The 13,228-nt window shown below is 41.0% G+C and overlaps 1 protein-coding gene across 2 annotated transcripts in view; it reads right to left on the bottom strand.

The window, feature by feature from the left end:
• Positions 1-681: 681 nt before the first annotated feature.
• The window catches only part of ASIC4 (acid sensing ion channel subunit family member 4), a 102,476-nt gene continuing 89,929 nt past the window's right edge, over positions 682-13,228 (bottom strand). For both annotated transcript variants that reach the window (XM_070956744.1, XM_070956753.1), the window contains exon 10: positions 682-2,583. In XM_070956744.1, coding sequence (XP_070812845.1) covers positions 2,464-2,583 — 120 coding nt within the window. In that variant the 3' untranslated portion in view covers positions 682-2,463. The remainder of the gene's footprint in view (positions 2,584-13,228) is intronic.

Raw genomic sequence — 13,228 nt, 5'->3', positions numbered from 1 at the left:
TTGGAAGGCTGAGTCAACTTTGAGTCTGGTGAGATTTGATCTGCCAAACTGCTGGCAGCCGGTGATCAGCAGAAGCAGCCTGCAGTACTGCACTCTAACCACTGTGCCATCGCGACTCATGTCTATAATACCAATAGAGGAATACAAATCTGGCATGTTTGGGCTGGGGACAAACTCCAAGAGCTTGTAAAAGTGTTGCAAGATTGAGAAAATGAAAATGTTTGGGATTCAGCTTGAAAATGGAACCCTTTGATCAGAAAATGTTTCTCCATAAATCTGGATTTGTTTTTCAACTTGATTACTCTGTGGTGAAGGTAAAGAATGCACCCACCGTACCCGTTTGCTATATTTTGCTTAGAACAAAACCCAGAGCCTGCAGTCCATTGTAGCTTGGCTCTGAATAGTCACGCTATAAGTAGAGCACTTTGAATTCTGTTCAAAGTGCTGCGGCATCATGAGTTGCCTCTACCAAGAACCAGCAGTTACTAATAAGGGCAGCCCTTAATTATATTTCTCAAGTTAGAGTAGATCAATTTGGGGATACAGATGGCAGCAGTTCTAATGGCAAGACAGCTTTGCAGGAGAAATTAGAAAAGAAGGAGAAGAGGAAGAAATTACAAAAGGCAGCATTCCCGTTATTAGCTTAAGTCGATTAGCTGAAGACGCCATAACAGACACATCTGGAGTTCTACCTGTGCCTCTTTATTGGGAGAAATTTATACATGTGTAAAACAGCGACTTGCGCTCAGTAAAAGTATGGGAGGAGGGATCTTTCCCAGGAAGATCCAAGGCTGGTCGGCAGTCCGTATCCCATCCCACTACACCCAAAGGCTGTTTCCTTTTTCAGGCGGATGGCTTGGATGTTATTCTTCCTAGGCTGTTCCCTCTATTGCAGTCAAATACCTTGACACTTGGTGCTCACTAGAGATAGGAGCGAGAGGAGGATTTCCAGCATATTCTTGTGCAAGTGCCGCCTTCCTTTCTGAAAATGCCTTGTTAGTACAGGGGGGGGACACTTGACTAGGCATGGGGCAGGTGTTTTACAATGGTGTAAGGATCTTCCTGGTTTGCTGCTTGGGATCTGAGGGCCATGGCTGGGCATCCTTTGCCCCAGAAAGTGATTGGGTGGTTTGATCTACTGTAACTTTAAGCAAGGATTTGCCACACACATCCCTCTCCAACACTTTGGGAGGAGAAGCCGTCCCCATATATCAACAATGGGTTGCTTCAACTGGCATCACAGGGGATGTGGGAGCTCCTTACTCCTCACTGTATTACAAGGGGCCTTCAGAGATTCTTCTTCCAGGGATGTTGCTACTTGAACCCTGGATGCTTTGGGAGAGAGAGGACAGATGGAAGGAAGGACAGTTGAGGTGGTGAGAAGTCTGTACATCTGGGAAGGGAGTCCCTGAGGAGACTCAGGGGTACAGCCATCTCCTGCTGGGCCTGGAGGGAACCTGAGCTTTGATGTCTTAACGTGCCTAGCAGCACCAGCAGTTCTTGGAAACACCAGCAGGGGGCAGCTGCAACAACAGAGGACCGGGTGGCTGCCTAAAAACCATAGGCCCCAAACACTTATGTACACATTTACAGTTGTGAAAGAGGAAGAAAGATGCAAGGAGGGGTGAGGTAACAGGCCAGAGTCTGTACAGTAAAGGCAAATAGCCTGGTTCTCCCTTGAAAGAGCAGGATTTGTGATCTTGAACCCTGTTGTGGGACACACAGTCCCGGTGTGGGCAGCAATACGTGAGCAACAGGGACATGGCACTGCCAAACAGCAGACACTGAGAGAGAGAACCTGATTTCTGCCCTGAGACACCTCTGTGTGCATGTAACGTTTGGACTAGGGTACTAATGCATGTCTGAATGGTCTGGATGTGGGCAAAGGTGTGTGTGTGTGTGTGTGTGGATGGGCGCAAAAACAGGAATACAAATGCTGGCGAGAAAGGGAGGGTCAAGTGAGAAATGCTACAAAGAAAACATTTTCCCCCAAGTGGAGTCTGTAGCCAAAGGAGGTTCGGCTACAGAGGCTTGTAAGCAATTGACTGGTCAGTCTTGTCCCTTCCGACTGGGCCTCGGGAGAATTTTGCTTCTCTTTCTTGAGAAGGCACCTCTACTCTCCAGCATGCTCCATTTCCCCCAGTGTCTTTCCTCCTATTCTGAGGGTGAGCGCCGACTGCCCCGAGCTTATTTCGAATCAATGGAGCTGCTCAGAGGCCTCCCTGACTTTGGCAGTTCAGCCTACCTCTGTGCTTCGGTATGGGAGGGAGGGCACCGATTCTTCGAGAAGGGCCAGGGTTGGGTGGGGTGGGGTGTGAAAAGTGTAAGATGCTTTTGGAAAGCCGTGGGAAGTGGGAGGACATGGGTTGGTCTGGCATCGACTAGGAAGGGCCATTAGCACAGGTGGAATGTGCTGGGCCCAAAGCCACTTTAGCAGCCCTTCTCCCCTATGTGGGAGTCAGACTAGCAAGCAAAGTCTTCAAAGACCCCCTGGGGCGAGTAGTGGTGGCGATGGTGGTGGTTAGGCAGGAGGCCTGTGGGGTAGGTGCCCTCAGAGTGACGGCCCAAGGTCTCACAGGAGCTCTGTAAGAGAAAACAGAGAACAGCATTCGTTCATATCTTCCTAGCAACTTCATCCCAGGATCAACATTAGAGAAGCTTGCAAGAGATACGGGCAGATTTTACCAAAGTGACCCTTCTAAGAAACATGTGGGTAAACAAAGAATTATATATTTAAAAAAAACACAAGGTGTCAAAATTAAGTCTCTTCTTCCCCTCTTCTAGGTTGCTGAACAATGCGGAAAAGAGAGGCAATGCAGAGTAAAGTGATAACATCACCAGAGATAAGCAATGGTGATCTTCCAGATATTGTTGAACTCAAATTCCATCAGATCAAGACCTTACTTGGTACAGGACAGTGGAAGCTGTAGTTCAATAATACTGTACACTAACAGAGTCCCTATATGAGGGCGATGGGCAGTTCTTAAATATGATAAATAGATGATAGACAGAAAGAGATAGATGATATAGACAGACAGACAGACAGACAGACAGATACATGATAGAGGAGGAGACAATGGATTTTAGATAGAAGCTAGAGTTATGATCCATATGACAAATAGCCACACTTAAATGGCACCCAAATTTTGAAATAGGCCTTCACTCTATGCCGCTTTCTTTTATTAGTTTGCTTGGGTCAATTTTCTCATTGCTCAACCTCTAGTAACATTCATCATTTCCAGTGCTGCTTCATTATCCCTCTATGTTCTACCTTCCCTTCTCCCACTTCTGTTAAATTTGCATTTTCCTCAAAGATTTAAAATGGAACTGCAAGAAAGGGAGAGAGGAAGAGACCCAATGGAGCAAGAATATAGGCTTGGAAAAATGCCACACTCCATCACCTGAAATGAGTTTAAAATTCCAGATATAATTACTAGTTAGTTTGGCTATAAAATGCTTGAGAACATACTATGTGATTTAACAAACGAAATTAAATGATAGCCTCATAGGGAAAAGCTCTACTTTGGCATGTTTCACACCATCAAATTCAGAGAGAACCCGTGAACTCTGAAACAAGGGATGAATGTTTTTCAAAAAAGAAAATTTATGAGGAAGATCAGGAAAGTACTCAGGGGAAGGTATAAATAAGGTTGGTGGGAATAATTTATGTTGATTAAATAGTAATTTCAGGGTTAGTGGAATTTTCAACCAAGAAAGTCATTGAGATCCTACATCAACTGTTATAATTTGAGGATACACGAAGCCTTAAGAGTTTTAAAGTGTTTTGTAGGAGCCCCTTTTCAAAGCCCCTTCTGTATTTCCTATCTTCAAGAACAATTTATGTATTTTTTAGAAGTGTGTGTGTGTGACACCTATTATTAGATTTTTATTCTGATTTTAAAAATATATAGAACTGAAGGCAATGAACATACCTATTGCACCTGACTATTTTTCCCACAACAACAACCCTATGAGGAGAGTTGGATTGATAAAAGCGACTCAGCTGGTTTTCATGCCAAGGGAAGCCTAGAACTCACCATCTCCTGGTTTCTAGGCTGGCACCTTATCCACATACACTGGATCGTCTCAGCAGGTATCAATCCAGTCTCCTTACAAAACTTCCAGTCAGGGGGTTGCTAGGCAGACTGTTTCACTGCTTAACAGCTTTGATATTCAGAAAACTCCCCCTGATCCTCAGTTTAAGTCTCTTTGCTTTTAATTTCAATTTATTGGTTCTCGTCCTGTTCTAAATTTCAACAGAGAATAAATTTCTCTTTTGCATGTGACAGCTTTTGGATATTTATAGACCATTATCGTACCACTCCTTAATCTTCTCTTTTGCAAGTTAAACATGCCCAGATTCCTTATACTTCCTTCATACAGCTGGGTTTCCAGTCCTTGATCATCCTGATCTGATAAAATAGAAAGTGCTCTCCTGGGTTTTAAAACATGACAGCCTGAAATAGTTTTACCAAGTAAGAAAAAAAGCAGAATTAACTTTTCAAAGATCCAATACATCATGCATTTCTTATGGGGCATCCCAAAAACGTATTGAACTACAAGCATATACACAGTCCATCGAGACAACAAAGGCAGACAATTTGTACCAGCATCTTATGTTGCATTTGTGAGAACGGGACCTGAGAAGGCAGAATTGCTGCTCCTCCCAACTGCAGTAACTGCTTGGAGAGGCTGCACCAAGTCTTTGCTCTGAAGATCCATTCTTGAAATCTCCGGAATATGACAAGGGACTGGTACTTTGTCCTGCCTCTCCCTGCACACTAATGTAAAAGAGCTTCATGTAAAAAGGGATTTTGAAGATGGAGTTGGAGAAGTCGGAGAAGGACCAGCAGTAGATCTGAATGAGGTGACCTTAGCTCTTAAATACGCTGCACTATGGCATTTAATGGATTGCCATCACTTTTTTTTTCTTTACGTTAAGAAACAAAACCGTTGCTGCTTTGCGTGCCACCTGCCATTCTGTCCACAAGGTGGTGCTGTGGTTATGCAGCCAGGCAGGTTGGAGCTTATTTTGACTGCTTACTATTGATAGGTATTGATCGGAGGCATCTGTGGCATTGTCCGACTTGGAGGTTTTGCCCACTAACATAAATCTACTCTGTCTAATATACTCTGCTCTGAGCTATTCCATCATGTTTAGTCTGAAAAAGGCTGCAGGGGCAACTCAGAACCTCTGGGGTACCCGTGTTGGGCAATCAGGGGAAATGTGGCATTGATGGGGATGTAGGCACAGGATCCCCCATGTTTTCTCTGTTTTCATTCTGTGTGATCACTCTTGACATATATCTAACTGAAGGAGAGGAGAAGAGAGAGAGAAAGTGGGAGGGAAAGAAAATTCCCCATAAAGAACAGGACTTTTATCATTTTGCATTGGAGAAAAGAGCCTGCTCTGCAAAATAGAAGTGAAAAATAGGGGAAAAAACCCTTTCTCAAAAGAAATCTCTGGCCTTGCACTTATTTGTAGAAATGGATAAATTGTTGAATTTTCTTGTATACAAGTTTAAAAGAAAAAAAAAAATACCTGGAGTTGCAAGTCATTGCAGACCCAGTGACACTCAAAGACACTTGGCTGGAGATTGCAACTAGCCAATGCCGTAAGACAGATCTTGCTCCTTTGCTTTTCCTTCCTCCCATCTGCCCTTGCTGTCCGATCTCCAAAACCCCTACCAACCAGTTGGAACCTGCCCAAATTCAGCCTCCAAAAACAAGCTTCCTGATACTGTATTTTAAGCCAAAAAGTGTGGGAGAGGGAACAAAGGACTTTCTGTGCATAAATCAAATATAAGCTTTATCTTGGAGTTCTGGTCTATCATCTCGATTCGTATAAATCTGAGCACATCCAAAATATAAAATCAAAGCTGAAACAATGCACAAATACGCAACTATATATAGCTACTGTAACAGGTATCCCCTCCCCAACATAGACATACAGAGAGCAATGATTAAAAACCTGAAATCATGCCCAGATGTTTTGGGGAGCTGCCCCATTACCCTCCAAACAATCAATTGTAGGACAGTATCTAGCTAAATTCCTATCACTTTAAGGCTGACTCGCATGGAGTCAACCTGAGTGTGAGAAACAGAAGGGACTTCTTCGTAGGGAAGACCCAACTCGTTGTAAGACTCCCCCAGGAACCTCATACAAAGGCAGCATTTACATCATCAGCTGCAGCTTTCAGGTGCAGAATCGAGCCAAGAACAAGGACTTCTTCCAAAGAGATCGGGCCTGGGTTTAAGCCCATAAACCCACAGCTCCTTCAGTGCCATAGAAAATGTTTGCTCTTGTTCCTTGTTCTCTGCCCACTGCCCTGTAATGAGAACAGCCTTCCCCTTCTGGTCTTTCAGAGGCCTATTCAGAGGTCCAGTGGTAACCAAGTAACTCATTCAACGGTGGGGAGGGGAATGAGGGGCAGGGGTTTTTTCACTGCCCGAGGGCTCATTTGGGGACTTTTCAAGCTGTGGCTTTATTTACAGCTCGTACTGCAACCATGTTGCATTCAAAGATTTCTCGTTTTTTATTGACTTAAATGTTGGCAGCAGCAGGAAATTAAAGTAAAGTCAGCTGCTAATTAGATATTCCTCATCCGACAGCTCCAGAGCCAGCTAAAACTTGGCACGTTTGATGAGCCTTCAAATGCCTTTGCCGGCTGTATTTTATCTTTATAGCACATCAGACTCTTGAGATATTGGATGTAGCAGTGGATCAGCTTACACCATACAGGCATATGGTCTATGCCACTCATTCCCCCAACATGTTCCTGTAAGATTACAGGCCAGCAGGGCAATACGGGAGGGCTTGCTTGCTTGCTTCCCTTATGCAAAACACACAGAGCCAGCTTCGGGATTTGCAGGGCTAGAATAGGCTTTCATAAAATCCTATCTTTCCTCCTGGCTGCCTTTTCTTTTTTGGTGTCCTGAAATTCCTCCCTGCTGCTGCCTTCCTGAGTCTTTGTAAAATGAGAAAATCAATGATGAGGTTGCAAGTGCTTGGCTAATGGCAGGGCCAGAGGAAGTGCAGAGTCATACTAAAGGTAAAGGTTCCCCTTGCACATATGTGCTAGTCGTTCCCGACTCTAGGGGGTGGTGCTCATCTCTGTTTCAAAGCCGAAGAGCCAGCACTGTCTGAAGATGTCTCCGTGGTCATGTGGCCAGCATGACTAAATGCCAGAGACGCATGGAACGCTGTTACCTTCCCACCAAAGGTGGTCCCTATTTTTCTACTTGCATTTTTTATGTGCTTTCGAAGTGCTAGGTTGGCAGAAGCTGGGACAAGTAACGGGAGCTCACCCCATTACATGTCGCTAGGGATTCGAACCGCTGAGCTGCTGACCTTTTGATTGACAAGCTCAGGGTCTTAGCCACTGAGCCACCGCATCCCTCTATAGAGTCATATTAACCTTGCCTAAATGTTATGATCATCTCCCGAAGTCCTTCCTGATGTGTTCTCCTTCAGGGGATAAACAAGTCATGCAGCTAGTCCCCAGGAACAGATGCTCTCCATGGAAGCATTCGTTCATGGATGGTTGTCTTAAGAAAATAAAACTAGACACTACATCTTGCCTCTTTGCAACAGCATGAGTAGTTCTTATTGAAGGAGTGGATGTGCATGGATGTTTGGGATTAAATGCTACAATATAAACATATCTTTCCTTTATATGAAAATTCTGGTTCCATCTGAGAGTGGAAATGGGCTATTTTACAATGGAGCAGAACTGTGTTGAACAGAAGAAGTTTGAGTTGAATGAGCAATGAGGAAATTAGGCACAAAGGCTGCTATGGAGAGAAACGCAGTTGTTAATACAATAGTATTACAATATTACATATTGTAATACATAAGCATAACAAGAATTGTTATCAAAGAGGGCTGAGGTCGAAAAAAAATTTAAAATTCTGGAAGCAGAATTTTTTTGGGAAAGTATGAAACTGGACCTTCAACTTAAATCTATGGTTGGAGAATCCGGAAGCGGCGCGGCGGGACTGGCTGGGAAAATGCCGGGTTCCGACGAGCTCGGCAAAAACCAGCCAGACAAACCGACACCAGGGGTAGGAGGTCTTCAGACCGAAGCTGTCCTGTAGGGACAGCGAAGAAAGAGAGGCAGCTCGGTGTCTAAAGAGGGACAGTCAAGTCCCTTGGATAACCCGAGAAACTCTCTCCGAGCCGGTGACGGGGGGCGGCGATAAGAGTGAATCACCATGAAGCTGGAGCCTCTGGAGCAAGCAATGTGCAGGAGGGAAGATTTGGGCAGAGTGCTGGTGTTGGGTGAGTGATCGGCTAACCCACAAAAAATAAAAAGAAAATTCTAAATATTTTTAACTACTAAACTATTACTAAAATTACCCCGGTGTGGAAATTGTGGCTAAATAGCGGCGGGGGGAGATGGTGGATGGAAAGAGAAAGTGAGAATGACAAGCGTGCCATAGAAGAACCCGAATAAAGAATTAAAAGTGATTGACAAATGGAAATGTAAATCTGGAACTTGGATTCAATTGGGATTGAATTATAAACTGATTAGTGGTATATAAAGGTGAAAGAAGAGGTGAAAACTGGCTTTTTACTCATTTATGACTCGATAAACACGGATGTGGATTACAAATAAAATGGCGATTTGTTAATTAGTCGAGTGGAACTGTGTATTATAGAGAGACATCTGCAGGAGAAGGAAGAGCATGACATGGAATTGTTTACTTTGAGAATATCTTTGAAGAAATGAAACCTTGAACTTTTAAAGAGATAACTGGCGAGAACTAAGGAGGATACGTTTTGCCTACAAGAGGATAGACTTTGATGATTATAAAAGTGGGATCTTAAAGCGACTTAAAACTGGAATAATTCAATCCAGAAAGAATAAAATGGAACAGGAACTTAACGAACTGATAAAGATGATGTGTTTGGAAATAAAGGAAATGATTATAAATTTGCATGGAAAATCAAAATCTGAGGAGGCAAAGACAGAGCTAGAATGCACTGAAGATGAAAAGGAAATGACTAATGAGAAGCAAGAAAGAGAGAGGGATAATGAATAAGACAAAGACAAAGAGACTGACTATGGAAAATTAAACAATTGTAATATTAAGTATGGACAAAAAGAAAAGAAACAAAGGAGAAAAAGAGGGTGGAATAGGAAAAATATAAAAAACTTAAATGATTACACTGAGATTTACAGTGGAAAGATAAGAAAGATAAAAAAGAGATGGAAAATGATAACAAATAAAGGACAAAATAAAAGATTTTATGATTTTAAAATACAAAATAAGCATACTGGGCTTAACAATGAAAAGATACAAAAAAGGAAAGAGAAAGGAGAAACAATGGGAAATATAGGGCAGAATAGGAGAGTGCAGAAATTTAAAATACAAAAGAAAGGCAGAAGAAGGGAAAACAAAAGGCAAAGAAGGAAAAGAGGGTGGAGGAGAAGAAAAAATATTAAAAACATAAATGATTACACTGGGATTTACAGTGGAAATATAAGAAAGAGGGAAAAGAGATGGAAAATAATGGGAAATAAAGGGCAAAGATTTTACAATTTTAAGATACAAAATATTAATGAAAAGATACGAAAAAGGAAAAGAAAAGTAGAAACAAAGGGAAAACTGTAATAAATGTCACATGCTCAATAATATTGGAGGTTTATAGAATGATAAGTTTTAACAATATGAATAAACCAGTTGGGGGAAATTGTAATTTTTGGAATATTTCAAACTATATATTTGAAACATAATTAAAAAGAGAAAAGAAGACAATTTAAGAATATTTTAAGAACTAATTGGATTGGGTAAAATGAGAAAGGATTAAGATGCGCTTTATAAATATACATTTGAATAAGTGGAAATTTATTAAGATGTTTTGAGAAATATATTTAATGATTGAAACTGAATGTCAAACAGAATGAAATTGAAATGATAAAAATGATTTAAATGTTATACTTGCAAGAAGTAAAGCAGAAAAAATATATTGGTAAAAGTAAAAAGGATAAGTGATTAGAAAATTATTTGAGTAAAGATTTGAAGGAAAAAAGAGAACAAGATGAAATATATCGTTAATAATTAAAAAGATAAGGGATCGGGGTTGCCTGAACTCCACAATGGAAAACATTAAATTGAAAATGAATACAGCAATAGAGAGAGATGAAGGAATTGGAAGGGAGGAAGAAGGAGAGAGAGGGGCGGAAGAGTAGGAAAGAAGGAAGGGAAGGGAAAGGAGAGTAGGAGAGAAGGTAAGACAGGGGGGAAGAGAGGAGGAGAAGGAGAAGGGAAGGGGAAGTAGAGAAGAGAAGAAGAAGGTGGGGAAAGAAAGTTGGAAGGAGAAGAGGGAGAGGCTAGGTTTGAGGAGAAAGATTGCTGTACAATAAAAAAAAAGATGAAGTGGAAGAAAGGCAGCTTTGAAGAAACAAATATAAATATATTAAGAAAAAGAATGAATTGTTTAAGAATAAAAGAGAATAAAATTGTTTAAATAAAAAAGAGAATAAATATGTACAATTGGTAAAGTTAGAATTTAGGGATAAATGAAGAAGGTGTTTATGTATGCAAGTATAGAAATACTGAGGTATATTCAAAAAAAAGGAAAGGGGGGAAGACGATATTGACAAAAATTGTAATTGAGCAAAATGTATTTGAATTTGACTAATTGTATAAGATAAGAAACAACCAACACTCTATTCAAAAAAAAAAAGAAAAGAAAAAAAAAGAAAGAAAGATGTAGGTGAAGATCGGAGGAGAAAAGAAAAAAACTCAATAAAACTTGTTTTAAAAAAAATCTATGGCTCACCAGAAAATTGAGATCTCACCAAATATAGCCAGTCTGGTCAGAAGGAGCCAACAGTTTGCCTGAAAGTTGGAATCTAAATGAAAAATTACGCTCTACTCTTCATCCTTAATTAATCATAAGATACACCTATTAACTTAAGAGACCATCTTTCTAAATCACATTTTTTTAGGTCATTGTCCAAGTTCATCCATAATCTTTGATAGCTATCACTTGTCGGTCACAGCAATGATAGCTCTCACAGGGAATGGTAGGTAGTCTGTTCCCACAAGCCATCAATCATGAGAAGCCTCTTCTACACTTTCACTCTTCCTTGTGTGCATCTACTTGGATTTTCTGTTTTGCAGCAATTGTACTGAATCCCAGTATTTGAACCATCCATCTAAACCAACAATGATCAGGCTCCTCCCTGGTTTCTTGCAAACTTGAGGATATGTTTCTCAGCGCTGAATTGATGGTGGGGCAACCCTTACAAATGGATACAAACAACAGCTCCTCTATGTTGGTTTTGGGATCCCATTAATGACACAGCAGAGGCAATTTGGCTCCACATTAATCTTCTTTGTTTGGTCTGGGCAGAAACAGGCAGGAATGTAACACTCTGCAAAGCCAGAGATGGAAACTTAAGAGTGTTTCTGTAGCAGCAATCTCTGCTATTATGACTGCCTTTAAAAAAACACACACACACACACACACACACACACTAAAAACCATACTTCTTAGACTGTTGATCATTTTTCCTTGGTTTTAGAATCTATGCTTTGAGCAAGAAGGAGTTGCACAGTGCAGTTTTCCGAAAGATCAAATAATCAGTAGAGCTGAATGTATGGGTGATTTAATTTCCAGCAGCTATCTTCATTTCATGGGGGGAAGTCACATAATGGAGATCATATACTGATGGTATTAGGAACACTTTATTATATGTACAATACTTTGTAAGAAAATCCCTTCCTGCTCCAAAAATTCTGAAACATTTATTTCCGTGACAAAATGCTGAGGTTACCAGAACATAAGGAATTTCTCTGGAAACAAGAACAAAACTATTAGAAAGCCTTGGTAGCTAACTCAGTGAATTGACCCTGATATTCTCTCCTTCTTTCTGTGCCATCTATTTCTCTTTCCATTTAGCTCAGTGGGAAAAGTGCCAATAGTGGTAATGAGGCCATTAGCCAAACCGTCTTATGGATCTTGAATATTTTTCTCCTTTTAGTAAGTGTCTGCTACGGTTCACAGGAAAATGAGTCTCTGAACAATCCACAAAAGCTGTACCAATTCTCTCATTTCCAAAATGCCTCTTCAATATATTAGCAATGGGCCAGCCAGAATAACATTTTAGGACTGCAAAAATAGGCAGGCGTGAATTCACACTGCCGTTTTGGGGAAAGGTGTACCATCTTTTGTATACTCATCCCTGGTGTTTGCTTTTGACTTCATACAAATTGTTCCAGGAATAGAAATACACAATTATACAAAAAGGTGAAACAGATTACGGTAGAATTGGAACAGCGTTCAGTTGTGAGGCTTCCCATTTTTAGAAACAAAGCACAAGGCTCGCTCTCACTGTTCTATAGACAAAACGTTTTGTTCAGGATAACTGCATTATGACTTTGCGCAGTTCTTAATCTAGCTCCCTCAATTTCAAGGCTCAATTGACCCCAGTAATCGCTGCCCTCTTTTCCAAATGCTTATCTTGATCCCTGACAAGGAGGAGGATCCCACTGGCTGAATACACCGTTTGCAAAACAGAATAACAGAGGCATGTGAAGACTGCATTTCTATTTATGTTATGAGTTGAGGTGCATTAGAGAAACACAGGAAACATATTCTAGAAACCTTGTCCTGATTCTCACAATCAAGAACTCTGTAGAAAACTGCACAGGATTGTGTTTATAGCTCTGAATAATGGCCAGGATAAACACAGGCTAACCTTTCAGTTCTGCTTTCAGACACCACATTTTGGGAACGTGGCAAACATAAGCTCCACTTAGATTTTATGCATCCCCAGCCCACTTTTTCTGCTGCTCAATGGCCATATCAGCTTCTTTCTTGCATGAGGTTTGAGTTTTATCAGCACCTGATTGTATCCGAATAACATCTTTTCATAGGCCAGTGAACAGTTGCAGTTCTTTTTCCAGCTGTCCAGCAGCAAAATCCAACTGTATTTTAGTATCATCAGCTTAACCTTTTCTAGCTTCTGAGTCTAAAGCTCTGTGGAATAATGAGGATACTGTCCAGTGACAGCTTTGGATAGTTGACTTTTTAGAACAGTTGTTCTTTTAAATTAGATTGATTTGCTCAATTACATTTGTCCCTACCTTCTTTGCAACTGGCTATTCTCCAGACTATTTTCATTTCTTTTGCAAAAACTACTGTTGTGGGAAAATCTACAGGAGACCTTGAGTTACAACTGTAATTGATCCTGGCAATTATGGTAGTTAAGTT

The sequence above is a fragment of the Pituophis catenifer genome, unplaced genomic scaffold (assembly GCF_029215685.1).
Source record: "Pituophis catenifer annectens isolate HBS135680 unplaced genomic scaffold, rPitCat1.0.hap2 SCAF_1, whole genome shotgun sequence".
Classification (NCBI taxonomy): Eukaryota; Metazoa; Chordata; class Lepidosauria; order Squamata; family Colubridae; genus Pituophis; species Pituophis catenifer.
The sequence above is the reverse complement of the archived record's forward strand: the minus strand, read 5'-3'. Positions and strand labels throughout refer to the sequence as shown.